At 35.1% G+C, this 19,231-nt stretch overlaps 1 protein-coding gene across 2 annotated transcripts; it reads left to right on the top strand.

The window, feature by feature from the left end:
• Positions 1 to 15,329: 15,329 nt before the first annotated feature.
• LOC108210835 (glucan endo-1,3-beta-glucosidase 14) lies at positions 15,330 to 18,717 on the top strand. Of its 2 annotated transcripts, none has more exons than XM_017382259.2 (4): positions 15,330 to 15,484; positions 16,060 to 17,102; positions 17,212 to 17,311; positions 18,467 to 18,717. In XM_017382259.2, the coding sequence occupies exons 1-3, from the start codon at positions 15,442 to 15,444 to the stop codon at positions 17,266 to 17,268; spliced, it is 1,143 nt and encodes a 380-aa protein (XP_017237748.1). In that variant the 5' UTR covers positions 15,330 to 15,441; the 3' UTR covers positions 17,269 to 17,311; positions 18,467 to 18,717. The 2 variants fall into 2 exon arrangements, with proteins under 2 accessions (XP_017237748.1, XP_017237750.1); XM_017382261.2 differs by lacking the exon at positions 18,467 to 18,717 and adding an exon at positions 18,115 to 18,402.
• Positions 18,718 to 19,231: the final 514 nt, after the last annotated feature.

Raw genomic sequence — 19,231 nt, 5'->3', positions numbered from 1 at the left:
AATAAAAAGTAAACATACTCTGGAAATTCCGGATCTTCAAAACCAGGAGGCTGACTCACATATACCTCTTCTTCTATTTCACCATTTAGAAAAGCACTTTTGACATCCATTTGATAAACTTTAAAGTTTGCATGAGCAGCATAGGCTAAGAAGATTCTTATGGCTTCTAATCTTGCAACTGGTGCAAATGTCTCATCAAAATCAATTCCTTCAGATTGAGAGTAACCTTTAGCCACAAACCTTGCTTTGTTTCTGGTGACAACTCCATTTTCATCCATCTTGTTTCTGAATACCCACCTTGTGCCTACAATTGCTTTATTCTTAGGCTTGGGTACCAGCTTCCATACATTGTTTCTCTCAAATTGATTTAATTCTTCCTGCATAGCAAGAACCCAATCAGCATCTTTGAGAGCATCTTCTATGACTTTAGGTTCATCCTGTGAAAGGAATGCACTGTACAAACACTCATCTTGAGTGGCTCTTCTTGTTTGTACAGATGCATTTGCATCTCCAATAATTAACTCAAAAGGATGATCCCTTGTCCATTTTCTTTGAGGTGGAAGTGATTGCCTTGATGATGTAGCTTCATTGTTGAAGTTCAAATTTCCATGTTGGAAAGCTCCCCCTAAATTTGACATCTCATTATTTCTAGATTGATTGAAATTTTGAGACATTCTTTCAACTGATGATTCTTGAGGTGTTTCAACTGATGCATCCAACGTAGTTTCAACTGATGCTTCAGTTGAGTTTTCAATAGCAGTTGTTTCTTGCACTAGGGAATCATCAGTTGGAATATTAATTCCAGGATTAATTTCAGCATTCTGAACAGTGTCATCACAATCATCATCACTGTCATATAGATCACCTTCACCTTCATTCTCAAATCTGAGATTATCATGAAATCCTTCATCTGTCAGTCCTTGAATCTTTTTATCATCAAAAACTACATGAATTGATTCCATAACAATGTTGGTTCTCAGATTGTATACTCTAAATGATTTTCCATTAGAATAACCAACAAAAATAGCTTAATCTGCCTTGGCCTCAAATTTTCCAAGATTTTCACCTTGATTTCTTAGAACATAGCACTTGCATCCAAATACATGAAGAAAGCTAATTGTTGGCTCTTTTCCTTTGAAGAGTTGGAAAGGAGTTAGATTGTGAGGTTTGGTAATTAGAGAAATGTTTTGAGTAAAACAAGCAGTGTTCACAGCTTCAGCCCAAAAATAGGTTGGATGTTGAGCTTCATTAATCATGGTTCTTGCAACCTCAATGAGAGTTCTGTTCTTCCTTTCAACCACACCATTCTGTTGTGGAGTTCTTGGTGCAGAGAACTCATAAATAATTCCCTTTTCTTCACAAAATTCTTTCATCACAGAATTCTTGAATTCTGTTCCATTGTCACTTCTTATCCTTTCAACTTTGATATCTGGATTGTTGTCTAATGCCTTGATATGATTGATAATGATTTTCCCAGCTTCATCCTTGGAATGTAGAAAGAAAGTCCAAGTAAATTTTGAAAAATCATCAACAATCACTAGGCAATATTTCTTCTTTGAAATGGACATTATATTGACTGGTCCAAATAAATCCATATGCAAGAGCTGAAGGGGCTTCACAATTGATGAAAGAGATTTGCTTTTGAAAGAGCTTCTCTTTTGCTTTCCTTGCTGACAAGCTCCACACAAACCATCTTTGGAGAATTCCAGCTTTGGTATTCCTCTCACCAAATCCTTTTTGACTAACTCATTCAAAGTCTTGAAATTTAAATGAGACAACCTTTTGTGCCATAGCCAACTGTCATCTGAGCTTGCTTTACTGAGAAGGCAAGTGATAGATTCAGACTTTACAGAATTGAAGTCAGCTACATACACATTTCCTTTCCTTTGTCCAATTAGTACCACATTGTTGTCATCTCCTTTGGTGACAACACAGGCTGCAGGAGTGGAATTAACTTTGTATCCTTTGTCACAAAGTTGACTGATGCTAAGCAAGTTGTGCTTAAGACCAGACACCAATGCAACTTCATCAATGATGACATTCTCTTTTGCAATCAAGTCATATCCCATAGTATATCCTTTGCTGTCATCTCCAAAGGTAATGCTAGGGCCAGCTTTCTCTACAAACTTTGTGAGCAAGGAAGAATCACCAGTCATGTGCCTGGAGTATCCACTATCCAAGTACCACAAATTCTTCTTATGGTTTCCCTGCACACATTCCAAAAACAGATCAAGTTGATTTTGGTACCCAAATTGCTTTGGGTCCAGATTTGTTAGTCTTAACAGCTTTTCCCTCATTCTCAACTTTTCCCTTGGATTGAAGTGGTTCAATCTTTGGTTTTGGTTGAGAGATTGGAACATCAACATTGTTCTTAAACACAGGCATTTGAGGCATGCATACATTGTTCATACCATGCAGATTTGAATGGAATTGGGGCATGTTAAAAGCATTGAAATATGGACTGAACATATATGGCATGCTAGGCTGAGAATATGAATTGTGAGGCAATAAACCATGCATCATGTTCATAGCAGATAAATTCATGTGAGGAACAGATGGCATAGCAATAGGCAATGATAGATTAGGAGCAATCACAGTTTTACAATTAGCAGATAAGTGATTTACACTGCCACATTTACTGCAGGTTTTCCTAAGAGCACTGGCATTGGGTGTGTAATTAGTGTGCTTGTTGACTCCAATTTTACCATTTCTATTTCCTTTCTTCTTCTTAGTCTCTTCTGATTTATGCTCACTAGCATCCAACTTCTTCTTGGTCTTATTACTGGAATTAAGAGTTTTGTTAACACTTTCACTAGTCTTAGAAGAATTATCCTCCCCTTTAACAAAATTCTTTTTAACAGGACCATATTTCTTGTTGAGTTTCTTGAGAACTTTCTTGTCAACTGGTGAGTTTTTATTCAACTGATGACTTTCATCAGTTGAAGCTTTGTTTTTAACTGATGATCATCATCAGTATTCACATCACTTGAACTGTTCTCAGATATCTCAAGAGCTTTCTTATTCCATTTCCATTCATTTTCAACAAAGGTTTCTCTGCCTTGCATGTTGATGATATTAGTGGAAACATCTCTCCCAGATTTCCATTTGGCAATAATCTCTTGTTCCTTATCAAGCTGTTTTCTTATGATCTCTTCTCTTTTCAGAACAACCAAGAGATGATCTTTGGCTGTCTGACACTCAATTTTCAGTTTCTCAAGCTCAATAAATTGAGCTTCTAAAGCACTGTTCCTGTCACTAAGAAAGGTGTTAGCTTCCTTAATTCTACTATTTTCCTTAGTGAGAGATTTTAAAGAAACATGCAAATGATACAATTCTGTAGACATTTCATTTATGGTAGCATTGCATTCATCTTTAGTTAACTCAACTAATTTGTAGTGAATACCTGACTGCTGTTTCCAGTGTTCTCTTCTTGATCTGTGGAGTTGGCCATTAGAGCAAGATTGACAAACTCTTCCTCATCTTCAGAATCATCTCCAGCTGCCCAATCATCCTTTGTAATGAATGCCCTTTCTTTTTGCTTGAGAAGTTCATAATATTTCTTTTTGTAATCCATGTGATCACTGGATCTCTTCTCAGCTTTTGGCTTTTGCATTCATTAGCAAAGTGGCCTGCATTCCCATAATTGAAGCACTTGAATTTTGACCTGTCTACCATGCTTCTATCAGACTTGGGATTGCCTTTAAATGATTTAGCAGGATTGAAATTCTTTTTGATTTCAGTTTGGAGAATCTTCTTGACAGGAAGCCAGATGCTCATCAATTCCATCACTTTCTTCACCGGAATCAGCTGCAACTTTCTCTTTTCCTTTTCCCTTGCTTGACTCTGAGCTCTCTTCTTTGACCACCTTCTCAGTTTCTTCAACTTGAGACTTTCCCTTGTCCTTGACAGTATCATCAAGAGATGCAACTACAGCCACAGATGAATGCCCTTTCTTTTGGCTTTTCTCAATCTCTTCATCTTGTTCCATTTCAAGCTCATAAGTTTTCAAAGTTCCATACAGTCTCTCAAGAGTGTAGTCTTTGAATTCTTGAGTGTTTCTGAGAGAGACTGTCATAGGTTTCCATTCTTTAGGAAGAGCTCTTAAGAATTTCAAATTTGAATCCTTAACTTGATATACTCTTCCAAAGAGTTTTAGACCGTTTGACAGCTTTTGGAATCTGTTAAATGTGTCACTCAAACCTTCACCAGCCTTGAAATGGAATGACTCATATTGTTGAATCAGCAACTACAACTTGTTTTCTCTTACTTGCTCATTTCCTTCATAGATGGTTCTGATGGTATCCCACACTTCTTTTGCACTTGTGCAGCTAATGACACTATCAATCATTTCTTGATCTAAACCATTAAACAAGAGGTTCATGGTTTTCTTGTCTTTGTGCACTTCCTCTATCCTCTTCAGAATACTCATGGATAGGTTTTGGAACCATTTTTCCTACCATATCCTCACCATCAGCTCCCATACTAGTGCAGACCTTCATTGGGACATGAGGTCCTTTCTCAATGCAGTTAACATAGCTTTCATCAATAGACAAGAGATGCAGATGCATTCTTACTTTCCAGTGAAAGTAGTTGTCTTTGTCAAGAACTAGAATCTTCACTCCAGCATCCTTCTTTCCCATCTTTCTTTAGCAGTATTGATCTTTTTCCCTGTTTGTTGGGAACCTCGCTCTGATACCAATTGTTATTTTACACTGACTATAAGAAAGATTGTAGAAGGGGGGGTTGAATACAATCTTTTACAAATTTAAAGATTCAAGAACAATACATTTTAAACACAGTAAATAGAAAACACCAAGTATTAAAAATACGGGTGGATTGAATGATCCACCCGTGAGATTTTATATAGAAGAATCTGTGGATTGATTACAATTCGCATAACTGCTGGTTCATCACTCAAACAAGTTCTAACTCTCAAATTTTCTCTTAAGTAATTTGAACAAGTTCAACTGATGCTTCTAACTTGGTTATATACACCAAGTTTTACAAAGCTTTTAGCTAGATTACAAAATGCACTCTAATCTAAAAACAATGCTGCACATCTTTGTCTTATGCATGCTTTCTGAGATGTCTTCATCTTTGACCATCATCTTGATTTGATCCAGATTGCATTGCATGAGATAAGAATGTTTCTGCTTCTTCTTTATTTTCCTAAACAGGCTTCCATGTCCATTTTAGTGTAATTCGATCCATGTGATTTGTCAGACTTAAGCTCTAGTGACTTTCAACTGCTCTTTGCTTCATCAGTTGAAAGTTCTGGTTACTTTCAACTGCTCTTGACTTCATCAGTTGAATGTTGCGCTAGGCTCATCAGTTGAACGAATTACAAACTTCATCAGTTGAATGATGTTCCAGTCTCATCAGTTGAATTCCTTAGCATCATCAGTTGAATACTTTGTCTTCAGTTGAATGCTTGGTTTTCATCAGTTGAAACATGATCCAGTCTTCATCAGTTGAATAGTTACATCTCATCAGTTGAATATCCTTCACTTAGATAAAATTACATGGCATTGGATATTGAAAGGATATCTTCGATATATAATTATTTATATATTTGTTTCGGTATTTGTGATAAACATTAAAATTAAATTCACCTAGTAATCCTCCCAAATAGGTCATTAATTTATTTGATTAATTAAAAGTGGAAAGTTATTTTTGGCAAGTAATTTTAATCTCTAAATACTCCTTCACATCAAAATACATTTATTTTAAAAGGAATTTTTGTGATTACGCAATAGTGGCGCTGAGACACATCGTGAGTCTACGATTATCTCTTTCTTGCTACTGCAACATTAAATACATGAAACTCGAAAAAGGACTATCAATATTTGATATTCTCTAGAGTACTCATGTTACATCATTTACAAAATTTATATTTAAAGTAATTTATTCCATATTTAAACATTTATTATCTCTCGGAATAAATTTGTTTAAATCTTTCAAAAAATTATTAAATCCTTCATTCCACAAGATTTATTTTATTCAAGGAAGGATTTATTGTCTCCATATTAATATTTATCTCTAAGAATATTAATATCACTTTTATACCAATTCTGGAATATTTTCTCCCGGTCTCTCAAATTCAGTATTTTTCGGAGAAAAATATTCGCAATACTTAGAAAGCTCTTTCAACGTATCAAATCCATGATTTATCATGAACAATATTTTTCTAAGTATTTTGGTATCAAAACCTTCGTCAATTATCCTTCTCAGTTTTTCTAAAGACGAAGTGTTTCGGTTTTTCGTAAAACGGCTTTTATCTTAGAAAATCGGTTTAAATACCTTAAGATTATTCCCGTCCCTCAAAAGTATTTTATCTTTATGGGAATATATTTTAAGTATTTATTCAAGTTTTAAGTTTGGCCATAATTCCTCTCTGATAATTTCAAAAGAATTATCGTATTTTATTCGAAACCCGAAAAGCTGATTTATCGTTTTAAATACAAATAAAATACTTCCGCTTGCATAAATGACTTGAAACTTGAGATTAGCCAATTAAATATTATTCTTAGTGCATGGTTAAATTTTCGTAATTTTCCGAGAACTTTCGTTTCGGAGCGTTTTCTAACTGCCGACCCGATCACTGGCTGAACGTTTGACCAAGCTAGGGTTGACAAAAAATTACCAAAATTTCCAGAATGCCATTTTCTAATATTTTAAGATTTATCATATTTTTTCCGTAATTTATTTCGCACGTTCGAAATATCGCGTTTTTAATGTAACGGTTTTTATCAGTATCTCGTAAAGCGTGTCTGTCTTCTAGTGCATTAATTGCACTGAATTTTTAGTCCAAGATGCTGGTCAAGAACACCTTTTTAGGTGTGGGGGACAAGGGGACAAAGTTGAGTAGTGGCCAAGGTATGGTTAAATTACCATTTGCATTTTTACTTCTACTTTTCTTACATTTACCCCACCCATTCTTGCCTATAAATACACCCCTCCACCCATTCATTTCTCCTAAGCTAATAGCCAAATATATGCTGAGATTTTAGAGAAGAAACACTCTCCCAAAGTTTATTCAAGTGCCCACTTCTTCTACTTCATCTTTAAAACCTTCGATTCTTCATATATTTCGATATATACAAGGTTTTAAACCCCGAAGCTTCGTTCCACCCAACCAAGCCTCGCTCATCTTAGCATTTTCATAAACCACTCTTTTTAACCTCCCGAAGGGCTGCCCAAATTCGTTCGTGTGCTTAAAATCGTATCGAACCTCCGACGAATTTTTCCGGCGAACTTTCGTGCATTAATCGTGTAAGTGGTTTCTCTTAGCTTCAATTATCCGTGTCTTAATCGACCATTTTCAAAGGGCTTTTTAAACAAATTTCTCTTCATCTTAAGCTCTCTTGATTTCAAAATACTCGAGTTGGCCACTCGTTATTATCGGGAATATTGTGCACTAACCTTACTTGCTCATTAACTCATAATTTGTGCTCCCATTCCCATCACTCCCATACCCTTCTTGTTTTAGTGAGACACCCATTTTTCAGCCCTGTGCTCGGTCGGGATATCATTAAGATAAGATACGTGGTTTACGTGTTTATTTTCCGAACGTGTGTGTTGGGTGTGGATTTACTTATTTCGGTGGAAAACCCCGTTTGGGCCTTCTCGCTATCGTGGGGTACTATCCGAACAAGCTTATATTCCGTTCGTGTGAGTGTGTGTGATATATCTTGTGCTCGACTTCGACTCCGTCGTTTTCAAAAATCACTCATCACTCGATCTTATTAAAATCAACAACTTATATTTCTCCGCGCGATATAATTTGTTAAAATTGAACCAACGACTTAACCACCATACTAAAACGTTATAATCGACAAATTTCAATGTGGTTAAAATTGGACTAAAACTTGCGGAACCAAAACTTTTATAAAACAAGGATATATTTGTTTGTGGATATTGTGTTCTAACTTTTGTAGTGAGGTGAAGTGAAGTGAGGTGATCTTCGTTCTAAGACCCAAGTCTTTGACGTATTGACGGGGAGTTAATAGTCATCGCACCGTGAAGAAGGGTAAAGACCCAAGATCTAATACCTAAGATCCAAGACCGGCGAAAGGTTTAGAAGTACAAAGACCACTGGAGGTGCAACGACTTTGAGGAAGTAACAAGGATAGTTACATTCCGAGACAAGTCTTGTTATTTACATTTATAGTGAGGAGGTAACGAAGAGTTACGCTCCAAGATATATATTTGTAAAGGCTTCTCCGCCTACTGTAAAGGAGTTCTTTATAGTAGAGAAAATCTCGAGTCCGGGGAGGAGCTCGGGGACTGGACTAGAGGTGAGTGGACTCCAAGGGTTGAATTAGCCACCGCGAACCAGGATAAAATCGCTCGTGTGATATTTTCCTTTTCTTTTCTTACACTTCCGCACGTAACTGCCAATACTCTCGATACAAGTTCTAAAGAAGGGGTGAAAACTTTTTAAAACGACATAAATATTTTTAATTGGTGATTAAGCTATTCAACCCCCCCTTCTAGCTTAATTAAACCATCTATCGGGACCTAACAGGTATTTACAATTAGCCACCCTATTCTACCCATCCGTTGATAATTCCCAAAGACAAGAAATGTAACAATTACAACTGAAATTTGATAAAGATACTAAGTAAGACATGTTACAAAATGTTTATGTTATCATCAAAAATTATTGATTCCTAACACCTTTATATTCGGAATTTTATGTCATCTTTGTTCCATTTATTTCTATCTTATTCCTGCTTTCATGCCCCTTGAATTATCATTAAAAAAATCATGGATGTGTATATTTGTTATAAGATCATCTTTATGTGAATATTTTCTCACTTATAATTCATTTATATTTTTGTTTCTTTAGTTATAATGTCGAATCTTACGAAACTTGAGTTCAACGCACTTGATGTCACCGGCAACAATTATTTGACATGGATTCTTTATGCGGAAATCTATCTAAGTGCTAGGCCTCGGTGACACAATCAAAGAGGGCAATAAGGCCTCTGAACAAGATAAGGCAAAGGCCATGATATTTCTTCGCCGTCACCTTGATGAAGGATTGAAAACTGAATATCTGACTATTAAAGATCCATCAACTCTTTGGAAGGATCTCAAAGAAAGATATGACCACCAAAAAAGGTGATACTCCCTAAAGCTCGCTATGATTGGCTACACTTGCGATTGCAATATTATAAAAGTGTGAGCGAGTATAACTCTGCCATGTTCAAAATTACATCTCAATTGAAATTATGTGGCGAGAATATCACCGATAAAGATATGTTGGAAAAAACATATTCGACCTTCCATGCCACTAATATGCTATTGCAGCAACAATGTCGTGAACGTGGGTTCACGAAATATTCTGAGCTGATTTCTGTTTTGCTCTTTGCTGAACAAAATAATGAACTTTTGTTGAAAAATCATCAAGCACGTCCAACTGGCTCAACACCATTCCCTGAAGTGAATGCAGTGACTAAGAATGAATATAGAGATAATAAATCATTTGGACGTGGACATGCCCATGGTCATGGTTTTGGGCGTGGTAGAGGCCGTAATCAAGAAAATCCCCCCAACTTTAAAAGGAAGCCTTACTATCAGAAACGGGCAACAAATGAGGGGCAACCCGAGGGAAGTACGATGGTTAAAAGGGGTGAAAGTACTTGTAGTCGTTGTGGAATGAAAGGTCATTGGAGAAGTACATGTCGTACCTCCAAGCACTTTGATGACCTATATCAAGCATCTTTGAAAAATGTTGAAACTAATTTCACCGAATAGAATGATCCTTTGGGGATTGCTCATCTTGAAGCACATCTTGAAAGTGATGACCAAGTCGATCCTTCGGCCTTTACTCACATGAAAGTCGGTGATTTCTTTGAAGATGTTGATGTGAATATGCCTAAATTTGGTGGTGATGAGCCTAAGAATAATTAAGAAAGCCTTTACATTGCTTGTTGAACGCTTATTTACTTTGGATTGTTAGTACTTAATTTTTGAACTATGATAATCATCCTTATTAGTTGCTTATGTAATTTTCTTTAATAAAGTACTTGAGATGTTTTACCTCTACTTCTAATTTTATTTTGTTTTTCGTGAAGAAATAAGGCCAGCAACCTCTCATCATGTGCTATACAAGATGAGGAATCTTTTTGTTTGGCAGACAGTGCAACCACACATACAATTTTAAAAGATCAAAAATATTTGTCGCATCTAACATTAGCCAAAGCTAATGTAAATACAATGTCGGGTGCATCAAATATAATTGAAGGCTCCGGAAGAGCAAGTATAGTGCTACCTAATGGTACATGTTTGTTGATTGAAAATGCACTGTTCTCCACCCGATCAAAAAGAAATCTTTTTAGTTTTAAAGATATACGCCACAATGGCTATCATATTGAGACAACAAATGAACTTGAAAGTGAATATTTGTGTATCACAACTATTGTCTCAGGGAGGAAACATGTGATAGAAAAACTCCCATCATATAATTCTGGATTATATTATACTTTCATAAATCCAGTTGAGTCACACATGACTATTAATACAAGATCTGTTGACCCGACAAATTTTATTATATGGCATGATCGTTTAGGCCATCTGGGTTCAACAATGATGCGAAGAATTATTGAAAATTCAAATGGACATCCACTCAAAAACAAAATTGTTCCATTGTTGTATTCAAGGAAAATTGATAACAAAACCATCTCCTGTGAAAGTTGCCATTGAATGTCCAAAATTTTTGGAGCGAATTCAAGGAGATATATGTGGACCAATTACCCCATCTAGTGGGCCATTTCAATACTTTATGGTATTCATTGATGCATCAACAAGATGGTCACACCTTAGTTTATTGTCCACTAGCAACGTTGCTTTTGCACGACTCCTTGCCCAAATAATCCGATTAAGAGCACAATTTCCTGATTATAATATAAAGAAAATAAGATTGGACAACGCAGGAGAATTTACATCCCAATCTTTTAAAGATTATTGTATGTCTATTGGGATTGAAGTGGAGCATTCTGTTGCTCACACACACACTCATAATGGTCTTGCTGAGTCTTTCATTAAAAGGCTACAACTAATTACGAGACCATTACTTATGTGAACAAATTTACCAACTACTGCCTGGGGACATGCAATATTACATGCGGCTTCTTTAGTTCGGTTGAGACCGACTTCTTATCATAAATATTCCCCAATGCAACTGGTAAATGGTAAAGAACCAAATATCCCTCACTTGAAAATTTTTGGGTGTGCAGTTTATGTTCCAATATCCCCTCCCCAACGAACAAAAATGGGACCCCAAAGAAGATTAGGGGTATATATTGGATTTGATTCTCCCTCGATTATTAAATATTTGGAGCCCAAGACTGGTGATTTATTCACGGCAAGATTTGCCGATTGTCAATTTGATGAGACAGTTTTTCCTGCATTAGAGGGAGATAATAAAAAATTTGAAAAAGAAAAGCAAGAAATTTTGTGGAATGCAGCATCCCTGTCTCATATGATCCTCGTACGAATCAATGTGAACTTGAAGTTCAAAAGATTATCCACCTACAAGAAGTCGCAAATAGATTGCCTGATGCATTTACTGATTTTAAAAATGTGACAAAGTCATATATACCAGCTGCTAATGTTCCTTGTAAGATTAAACTTCCTGAAGAAGATAATAAAATCGTGCTAGCAAATGAGTCTAAAGCACGCCAGAAGCGTGGTAGACCTATTGGATCCAAAGATAAAACTCCAAGAAAAATAAAGAAACTTGATAAGGAAGTTGGTACATCAAATGACATCATAGAATTGATCACTGAAGAGACGTCTTCCAAAGATGATCAAACACCTGAAATTGTTGACAATGAAGAGATCTCGATATATTATAACATTTCAGGAAAGAGGTGGAATAGAAAAGAAATTGTCATGGATGATATATTTGCATATGCAGCTGCACTTGACATTTTTGAGGAAATCGAGGATCATGAACCTAGATCGATCTATGAATGTAAAAGAAGAAATGATTGGCCAAAATGGAAAGAAGCTATTGAAGCAGATTAAAATCACTTGAAAAACGATAAGTTTTTGGACCTATTGTCCAAACACCTGCAGGTATAAAACCCGTTGGATATAGATGGGAATTTGTGCGTAAAAGAAATGAGAAAAATGAAATTGTGAGATACAAGGCACGCATTGTTGCTCAAGGCTTCTCACAAAGACCGGGAATCGATTATGAAGAAACTTATTCCCCAGTTATGGATGCAACAACATTCAGATTTTTAATAAGTTTATCAATTCTAGAAGGGCTCCGAATGAATTTAATGGATGTTGTAACTGCCTACTTGTATGGATCACTCGATAGTGACATTTACATGAAAATCCTGATGGATTAAAAATGCCTGAAGCATATAATTCAAGACCCCGAGAGATTTACTCAATTAAATTACAGAGATCATTATACGGATTGAAACAGTCGGGTCGTATGTGGTACAATCGTCTCAGTGAATATCTTTTGAGAGATGGATATACCAATAATGTAATATGTCCATGTGTTTTTATTAAAAGGATAAAATTGGGGTTTACTATCATTGCAGTATATGTTGATGATTTAAACATCATTGGAACCCCAGATGAACTTCATGAGACGATTGAATATTTGAAAAAAGAGTTTGAAATGAAGGACTTGGGTAAAACAAAACTCTGCCTTGGTTTTCAAGTTGAACATTTATCTACTGGAATCTTTGTTCACCAGTCTTCATATATTGATAAATATATGAATATTGATAAACGGTTTATTATGGATAAGGCATATCCTGTGAGTACACCCATGGTTGTACGATCATTAGAAAAGAATAAGGATCCATTCCGCCCAAGAGAAAAGGGAGAAGAACTTCTTGGTCCTGAAGTACCATATCTTAGTGCCATTGGTGCACTAATGTATCTTGCCAATTGTACACGTCCTGATATTGCATTTTCTGTCAACCTTTTGGCAAGACATAGTTCTGCTCCAACTCGAAGACATTGGACTGGTGTGAAACAAATATTTAGATATCTTCGAGGAACGATGGATATGGTGGAATTAGTTGGCTATGCAGATGCAGGATATCGGTCTGATCCACACAAAGGAAGATCACAAACAGGTTATTTATTCACATATGGTGATACCGCAATATCTTGGCGATCTACAAAGCAGACTCTTGCAGCAACTTCTTCCAATCATGCTGAATTATTGGCACTACATGAAGCTAGCCGGGAATGCGTGTGGCTAAGGTCTTTGGTCCATCATATTCGAGAATCATGTGGTCTTTTAGTCAATAAAAGAAGTCCTACTATTTTATTCGAAGATAATGAAGCATGCATCACTCAGACTCGAGAAGGTTACATTAAAGGTTATAGGACGAAGCACATTGATCCAAAGTTCTTCTTTACCTATGAACTTCAACAAAAGGGTGAAATTGATGTTTGTCAAATTCGATCATGTGAAAATCCATCAGACTTATTCACAAAAGCACTTCCGACATCTTCCTTCGAAAATTTGGCACACAAGATTGGGATGCGCAAACTCGAGACATAAGATGATATTTATACTCATATTTAAATTAGGGGGAGTCATTATACAACACATGTACTCTTTTTCCTTCACTAGGATTTTTTCCCACAGGGTTTTTTCCTAGTAAGGTTTTAACGAGGCATGTTATTTGTATAAGTCATCCAAGAGGGAGTGTTATGTACAAATTATATTATGTGGATCCCTTCTTGTAACCCTTTAGTTAACTAACTATTTAGCTTCCTCACCTTTGGATTTCCCAACCTTTGGCTTTTCAATTCACTTGTAACTTATGTTCTTTATCCTATATAAGGAGGTGCTTGTATGACATTTGATATGTGTGAAATAAGAAGTTTAGTCTCTACAATCTCTTTGTTTATTTCTTCGTTATATAACAAGATCAAATTACCGGAAAGTTTCTTATAAGTAAATTTATATTATTTTTATAGAGTAGGAAAATAGGTTTTTAAATATATTTTACTTTGATATGTGCTTTATTTTTAAAAATAAATATGCTTTTCTTTACTACTAATTTTTGTTTTTTTAATAATATAAACATTATATAGCCTTGACCTTATAAATATTTAAAAGTTATATCTATAGTTGAACTTATAAAATATACAAAATAAGGTGATATTTGGTATTGTTCTGTATTTATTATTCATTAAAATAATGTCTTAATTTCTTCTATTTCTATATTTGAAAGAGTTTTCAATTTATATATTGAGACATTGAAAATCCACATTTCGCTAAAAACTAATTACAAGAAATTTAAGAGTATATATAAAAGAACCGGTAATAAGTTTAAACTAAATTAGATGTACAAAAATGTAATGTGCATGGAAAATAAAAGGGTTAATTATCAAGTTGGTCACTGAAGTGAGATTAATATATCAAGTTGGTTACTGAACTCAAAACGGTATCAAGATGGTCACTAAAGTCACCATAATTATCAAACAAATACCTTGAAATATGAGTTTAAGTAGTAAAAATATTATTTATAAAGTTTTACACATTATTTTTAATTGTTACCACAACCAACTAAAAATTTATGACTTCTAGTATTTAAAATAATATATTTATATTTTATCAAGTTTATTTATTATTTATATTTTATTATATAGTTATTTTTTGTTTTAATTAAAAATAAATAATAAATAAACTTAATAAAATCTAAATATATTATCATAAATATTAGAAGTCATAACCTTTTACTTGCTTTTGGTAACATTAAAAAATAATGTGTAAAATTTTATAAATAATATTTTTACTGCTTGAATTTATATTTCAAATTATTTGTTTGATATTTATGACCACTTCAGTGACCATCATACCGTTTTGAGTTCAGTGACCAATTTGATACATTGAGCCAGGAAAATAAAAATAGGCACGAAACTGAATATATTAAAGTTTAAATAAATAACAGTTGCCGACCTTTTGAGTTTGATGGCAGAGCGCGTGATCCAAGGATGATCCGTTCAGAAAACACGTGCTTCTTCCTTGAGATTCCCGTCATTTGCTCTCTCGTGTTTCCGATTATTATGATTTTATATTTACTCATTAATTTTTTTGTTTCATAAAAATTAATTTGAAAATAAAGTCATACACAGAAATTGTTTTTATGAAACTTACATTTTGCCTGTTTGAACATGTAATGTATGAACATCATTTATCTAGATATTTCTACGTGTGGCCATCCAAAATTGGAATCATATATAAAAACAAAAATAGAACTAGATCTTTCTAAAAAATAATTCAAAAAATATATAATATCTAATAAATAAAGTTTACATGCTGCTCAAAGCAGAGTAGCTTGTATAAATAAACTAATGCATACACACCAGAGAGAATATAATAAAATCTGTATTGTGGGAGCTCCCAAAGAAGAGCAGAATTATCAGAGGAGATTAGCCAAGTAAATGGCAGCTTACTTCTGGCCTCTTCTTCTGCTCTGTTTCTCAGGTTACTTTTTATGCCTTAGCTCCTCTTCTCAGATGTACTTCTCTTTTTCGTCATACAGGGTGTCCAGGCCAGCTTGTGTGCACCTTGGCCAGCTTGTGTGCACCTCGGCTAATTATTTTTAGTCGATCAAGTGCTATTTTGCCGGCTAATTATTGTTAGTCGATCAAGTGCTATTTTGCGAAGCACATTTTTTCATATTGGTTATGATTTTGTTATGAAAAAATACTTCATTGTTGTTATATTCAAGATTCAGAAATAAGTTTTGTTGTCTTTGTCACCCTGTATATTCTTGTACATGTGAAGTCTCATTTTCTGGAAATTTAATGGTATATCATAGAGAATATTTTACTCAACTTGAATTGCAATTGATGCTGCTACTCTTTACAACTATTCTATATGTATTTAAGTATATGATATCTTCCTTGTCTTCTACATTTAAGTTATATGATTGTTCTGGTTTGTCTTCTTTTTCGAGTTCTTGATTTATATGTAGTTTAACTGCATCGGTTATTGTTAGTATTTTGGTTTTTCCTGGATGGGATTTTGAAGCTAGAATTTCCTGAATGTGTTTACAGGTTTTTTTGTTAGGAACAATGGCCTCGGAGTTGGGATTAACTATGGCCAAATCGCGAACAATCTCCCTTCTCCCTCGCGGGTCTCTTCTCTGCTAAATTCTCTGAATATCAGCAGAGTAAAGCTCTATGATGCTGATCCAAATGTATTAACTGCATTTGCCAATTCGAATGTTGAATTTATCATTGGACTAGGGAATGAATATCTTCAGACAATGAATGATCCGACGAAAGCTCAAACTTGGATTCAAGAACATCTTCAGCCACACCTGACTAGGACCAAGATTTCCTGCATTCTGGTTGGAAATGAGGTCTTTGCAAGCAATGATACTCAATTAAGATCGTATCTCCTTCCTGCAATGCAATCGGTTTATGGAGCTCTAGTAAATCTTGGCCTAAGTGAAAAAGTCTATGTAACAACTGCACATTCTCTTCAACTCTTAGCTAATTCGTTCCCACCATCTGCAGGGAGTTTTAGAGATGATCTTGTTGAATACATAGAGCCCATTCTGGGTTTTCATTCTCAGACTAAATCGCCATTTCTGATAAACGCGTATCCTTTTTTTGCATACAAGGATAGCCCAGATCAAGTTTCATTAGACTACGTGCTCTTCCAGCCTAATCAAGGACTGAAAGATCCAGTTACAGATCTGAACTATGATAATATGTTGTATGCACAAATTGATTCTGTGTATTCAGCAATGCGTGCATTGGGCCATACTGATGTAGAAGTTCAAATTTCTGAGACCGGTTGGCCCTCAAGGGGGGATCCGAACGAGGTAGGAGCTACAGTAGAAAATGCTGGATTGTACAACAGAAATTTGTTAAGAAGGATAGAAGAAAGACAAGGTACTCCAGCAAGACCATCAGTACCAATCGACGTATATGTGTTTGCACTTTTTAATGAGAACCTAAAGCCAGGTCCATTATCAGAAAGGAACTATGGTCTGTACTATCCTAATGGCAATCCGGTTTATGACATCGGGGTACATGGATATCTTCCTCGTATTGAGTACTCAGCTTCTTACTCAGCTTCCCAGCAGAATGTAAGAAAATTATCATTACATTTGTCACAAAACTCTGTTCCTATAAATTTGTTATATCTCACAAGTTACTAAACATGAAGCGCCTAATCCTTTTCATTAATGTATTCAGGGAATTTCATTGATAATATTTGCCTTGGTTCCCCTTGCCATTTTACTCTTAAAGTGAATGTGAGGAAGTTCAGCTTCATCTCTTCTGGAAAATCACGGAGGTAACAAATTTGCTCACAAATTACGTATCATATATTTGCAAACCGGAAAGTAGGGTATGTGGAGGGTAAGATATATGCCGTTGTCCCTACTCAAAGAGAGGTTACTTCCCTAAAGGCCTCTGATTTTTTTATCAGTATAGTCTCAATTACCTGACAGCTGCAACCTGTTTTTACTTGTAAGATAAAAATTCCCTGTCCTAACACTTAGATAACAAGAATCTTTCACACCAGTTATTGTTCATTTGAGATATGCTGCTACTTTTCATCTTCACTTATCTCCGTCTGCAATCATGTACTGGAATCTCATCCAGCCACACTGTGGGAAATTCCTTTGGTCTCCAACTTAGAGCAAGTCCAAACTTGGATCAATCAGGAAAAAGAAGCCACTACTGGCATCATCTAATGGCTATTGACCCTTCTGTCTTTTTCAATTAAGCCGTCCAAATGGAAAACGTAACTGTATCACCATGGCCGCGATGCCAGTATCTGTAGACAGACAATTAAATCTTTGTCTGCTTATTAGATTGATAATTTAAAAGAAGCCCGGATAGTGCATCAGCAGCCTTCTGTAGAGTTATCATTTATCCCATTGTCTGCTTTCATTTTCATGTCGATTTTAAGTCTACATCCACAAACAACTTTCTGTGGATGGTGGGGTTCTCTGATAGAAAATTCATCACACAACACTTATTACATATGGCCCCTATTTTTATCATACTTGAGTGCATTGCTAATATAGTGGAGCTCTCACTTCTATATATTCTTGATCGAAAAATCGACCCCGGGTATCTATCGTTCTGCAGGCATCTTGTAGGGAGTGTTGACACTATTTTGTTTGATGCTGAAACCGCAAAAAGCTCTTCTGTTGCTTTAACATCCCTGGTGTTCTTGTCAAGTTCTGCTTTTAAGTAAATCATGCATTACAATGGTCCCAAGAGGATAAGATAGCTGGATCCATGAATCGACTTGGGCAAATCTATCACAATATTTTACCCCACCTGGAAAGCTACTAATATAGTAGGGGAAATAAAAGTCAAGTTAGCGGTTCTTTTATAATATTAACGTGTTACGAAAAGGGCTTACCATGATCATATATTGTATCCCGACAAATACTTTTATCCGGTGATGTCATCTTGTTCTACTTCCATATTGCAGGAAAGCAAGTAGCAAACCACGGCGAGGCTTCCAGGATATTTTTTGAACTCCATGAGGAGGCATGCGTACATAAAAAGTTTTTATTTTGTAATTTGTAGATCAATATATGTTTCCATTACACAAAATTCATCTCTACAAAGCGGAAGCGGCAACAAAAATGAAATTCGAGAAAAACAAAGAACAAGTTCCATTTACAATATAATGAATGCATGTAAAGAAACTTCGAGAGGAATTATGCAGATTTTTTTTAACATTGTGGTAGGTGACTTTTAGGCGGTGAAAAACGCAGATCGGTTCTTAGGCACAAGGACCTCTGACGTTTAAGCGGAATTTTTAGTGAATATAATTAAATATTTAGTTATAATATTAATATATTTAAAAATAATATTATGTTGTGGTAAGAATTTAAATTTTAATATTTTTAATAAAATATATATTTTTCATTTTCTAATATAATTATAGTTATGTTAGTAAATATTAATATTTTAAAATTAAAAAATTAACAAGTCAACATCATTTTCACCGCTTAATATACTTAATGACTACTTAATCCGTTTAATAATCCGTTTAATTTTCAAAAACACTTAATCACCCATTTAATACAAAATTGCAGCATTTTAAGGCGGATCCTCTTCAGCGGCCGATTAACCGGCCGGTTGATGCAAGAGTCACGATCATAGACAAACTCCCTTTATTTTCTTTTTCTTTTTTGCTAAATGAAATATATTAAAAAACAAAAAGATACAAATCTAGGAGCATATCCCG

This window comes from Daucus carota, chromosome 3 (genome assembly GCF_001625215.2).
Source record: "Daucus carota subsp. sativus chromosome 3, DH1 v3.0, whole genome shotgun sequence".
Taxonomy (NCBI): domain Eukaryota; kingdom Viridiplantae; phylum Streptophyta; class Magnoliopsida; order Apiales; family Apiaceae; genus Daucus; species Daucus carota.
Note: the sequence above shows the minus strand (reverse complement) of the source record. Positions and strands in the feature narration are given on the sequence as shown.

Bases quoted from the DNA above. Each gene is read 5' to 3' on its own strand.
- LOC108210835 (XM_017382259.2), top strand. From the start codon at position 15,442: ATGGCAGCTTACTTCTGGCCTCTTCTTCTGCTCTGTTTCTCAG. The intron at 15,485-16,059 runs GTTACTTTTTAT...ATGTGTTTACAG, and splicing joins TCTTCTGCTCTGTTTCTCAG to GTTTTTTTGTTAGGAACAAT. The intron at 17,103-17,211 runs GTAAGAAAATTA...TAATGTATTCAG, and splicing joins ACTCAGCTTCCCAGCAGAAT to GGAATTTCATTGATAATATT.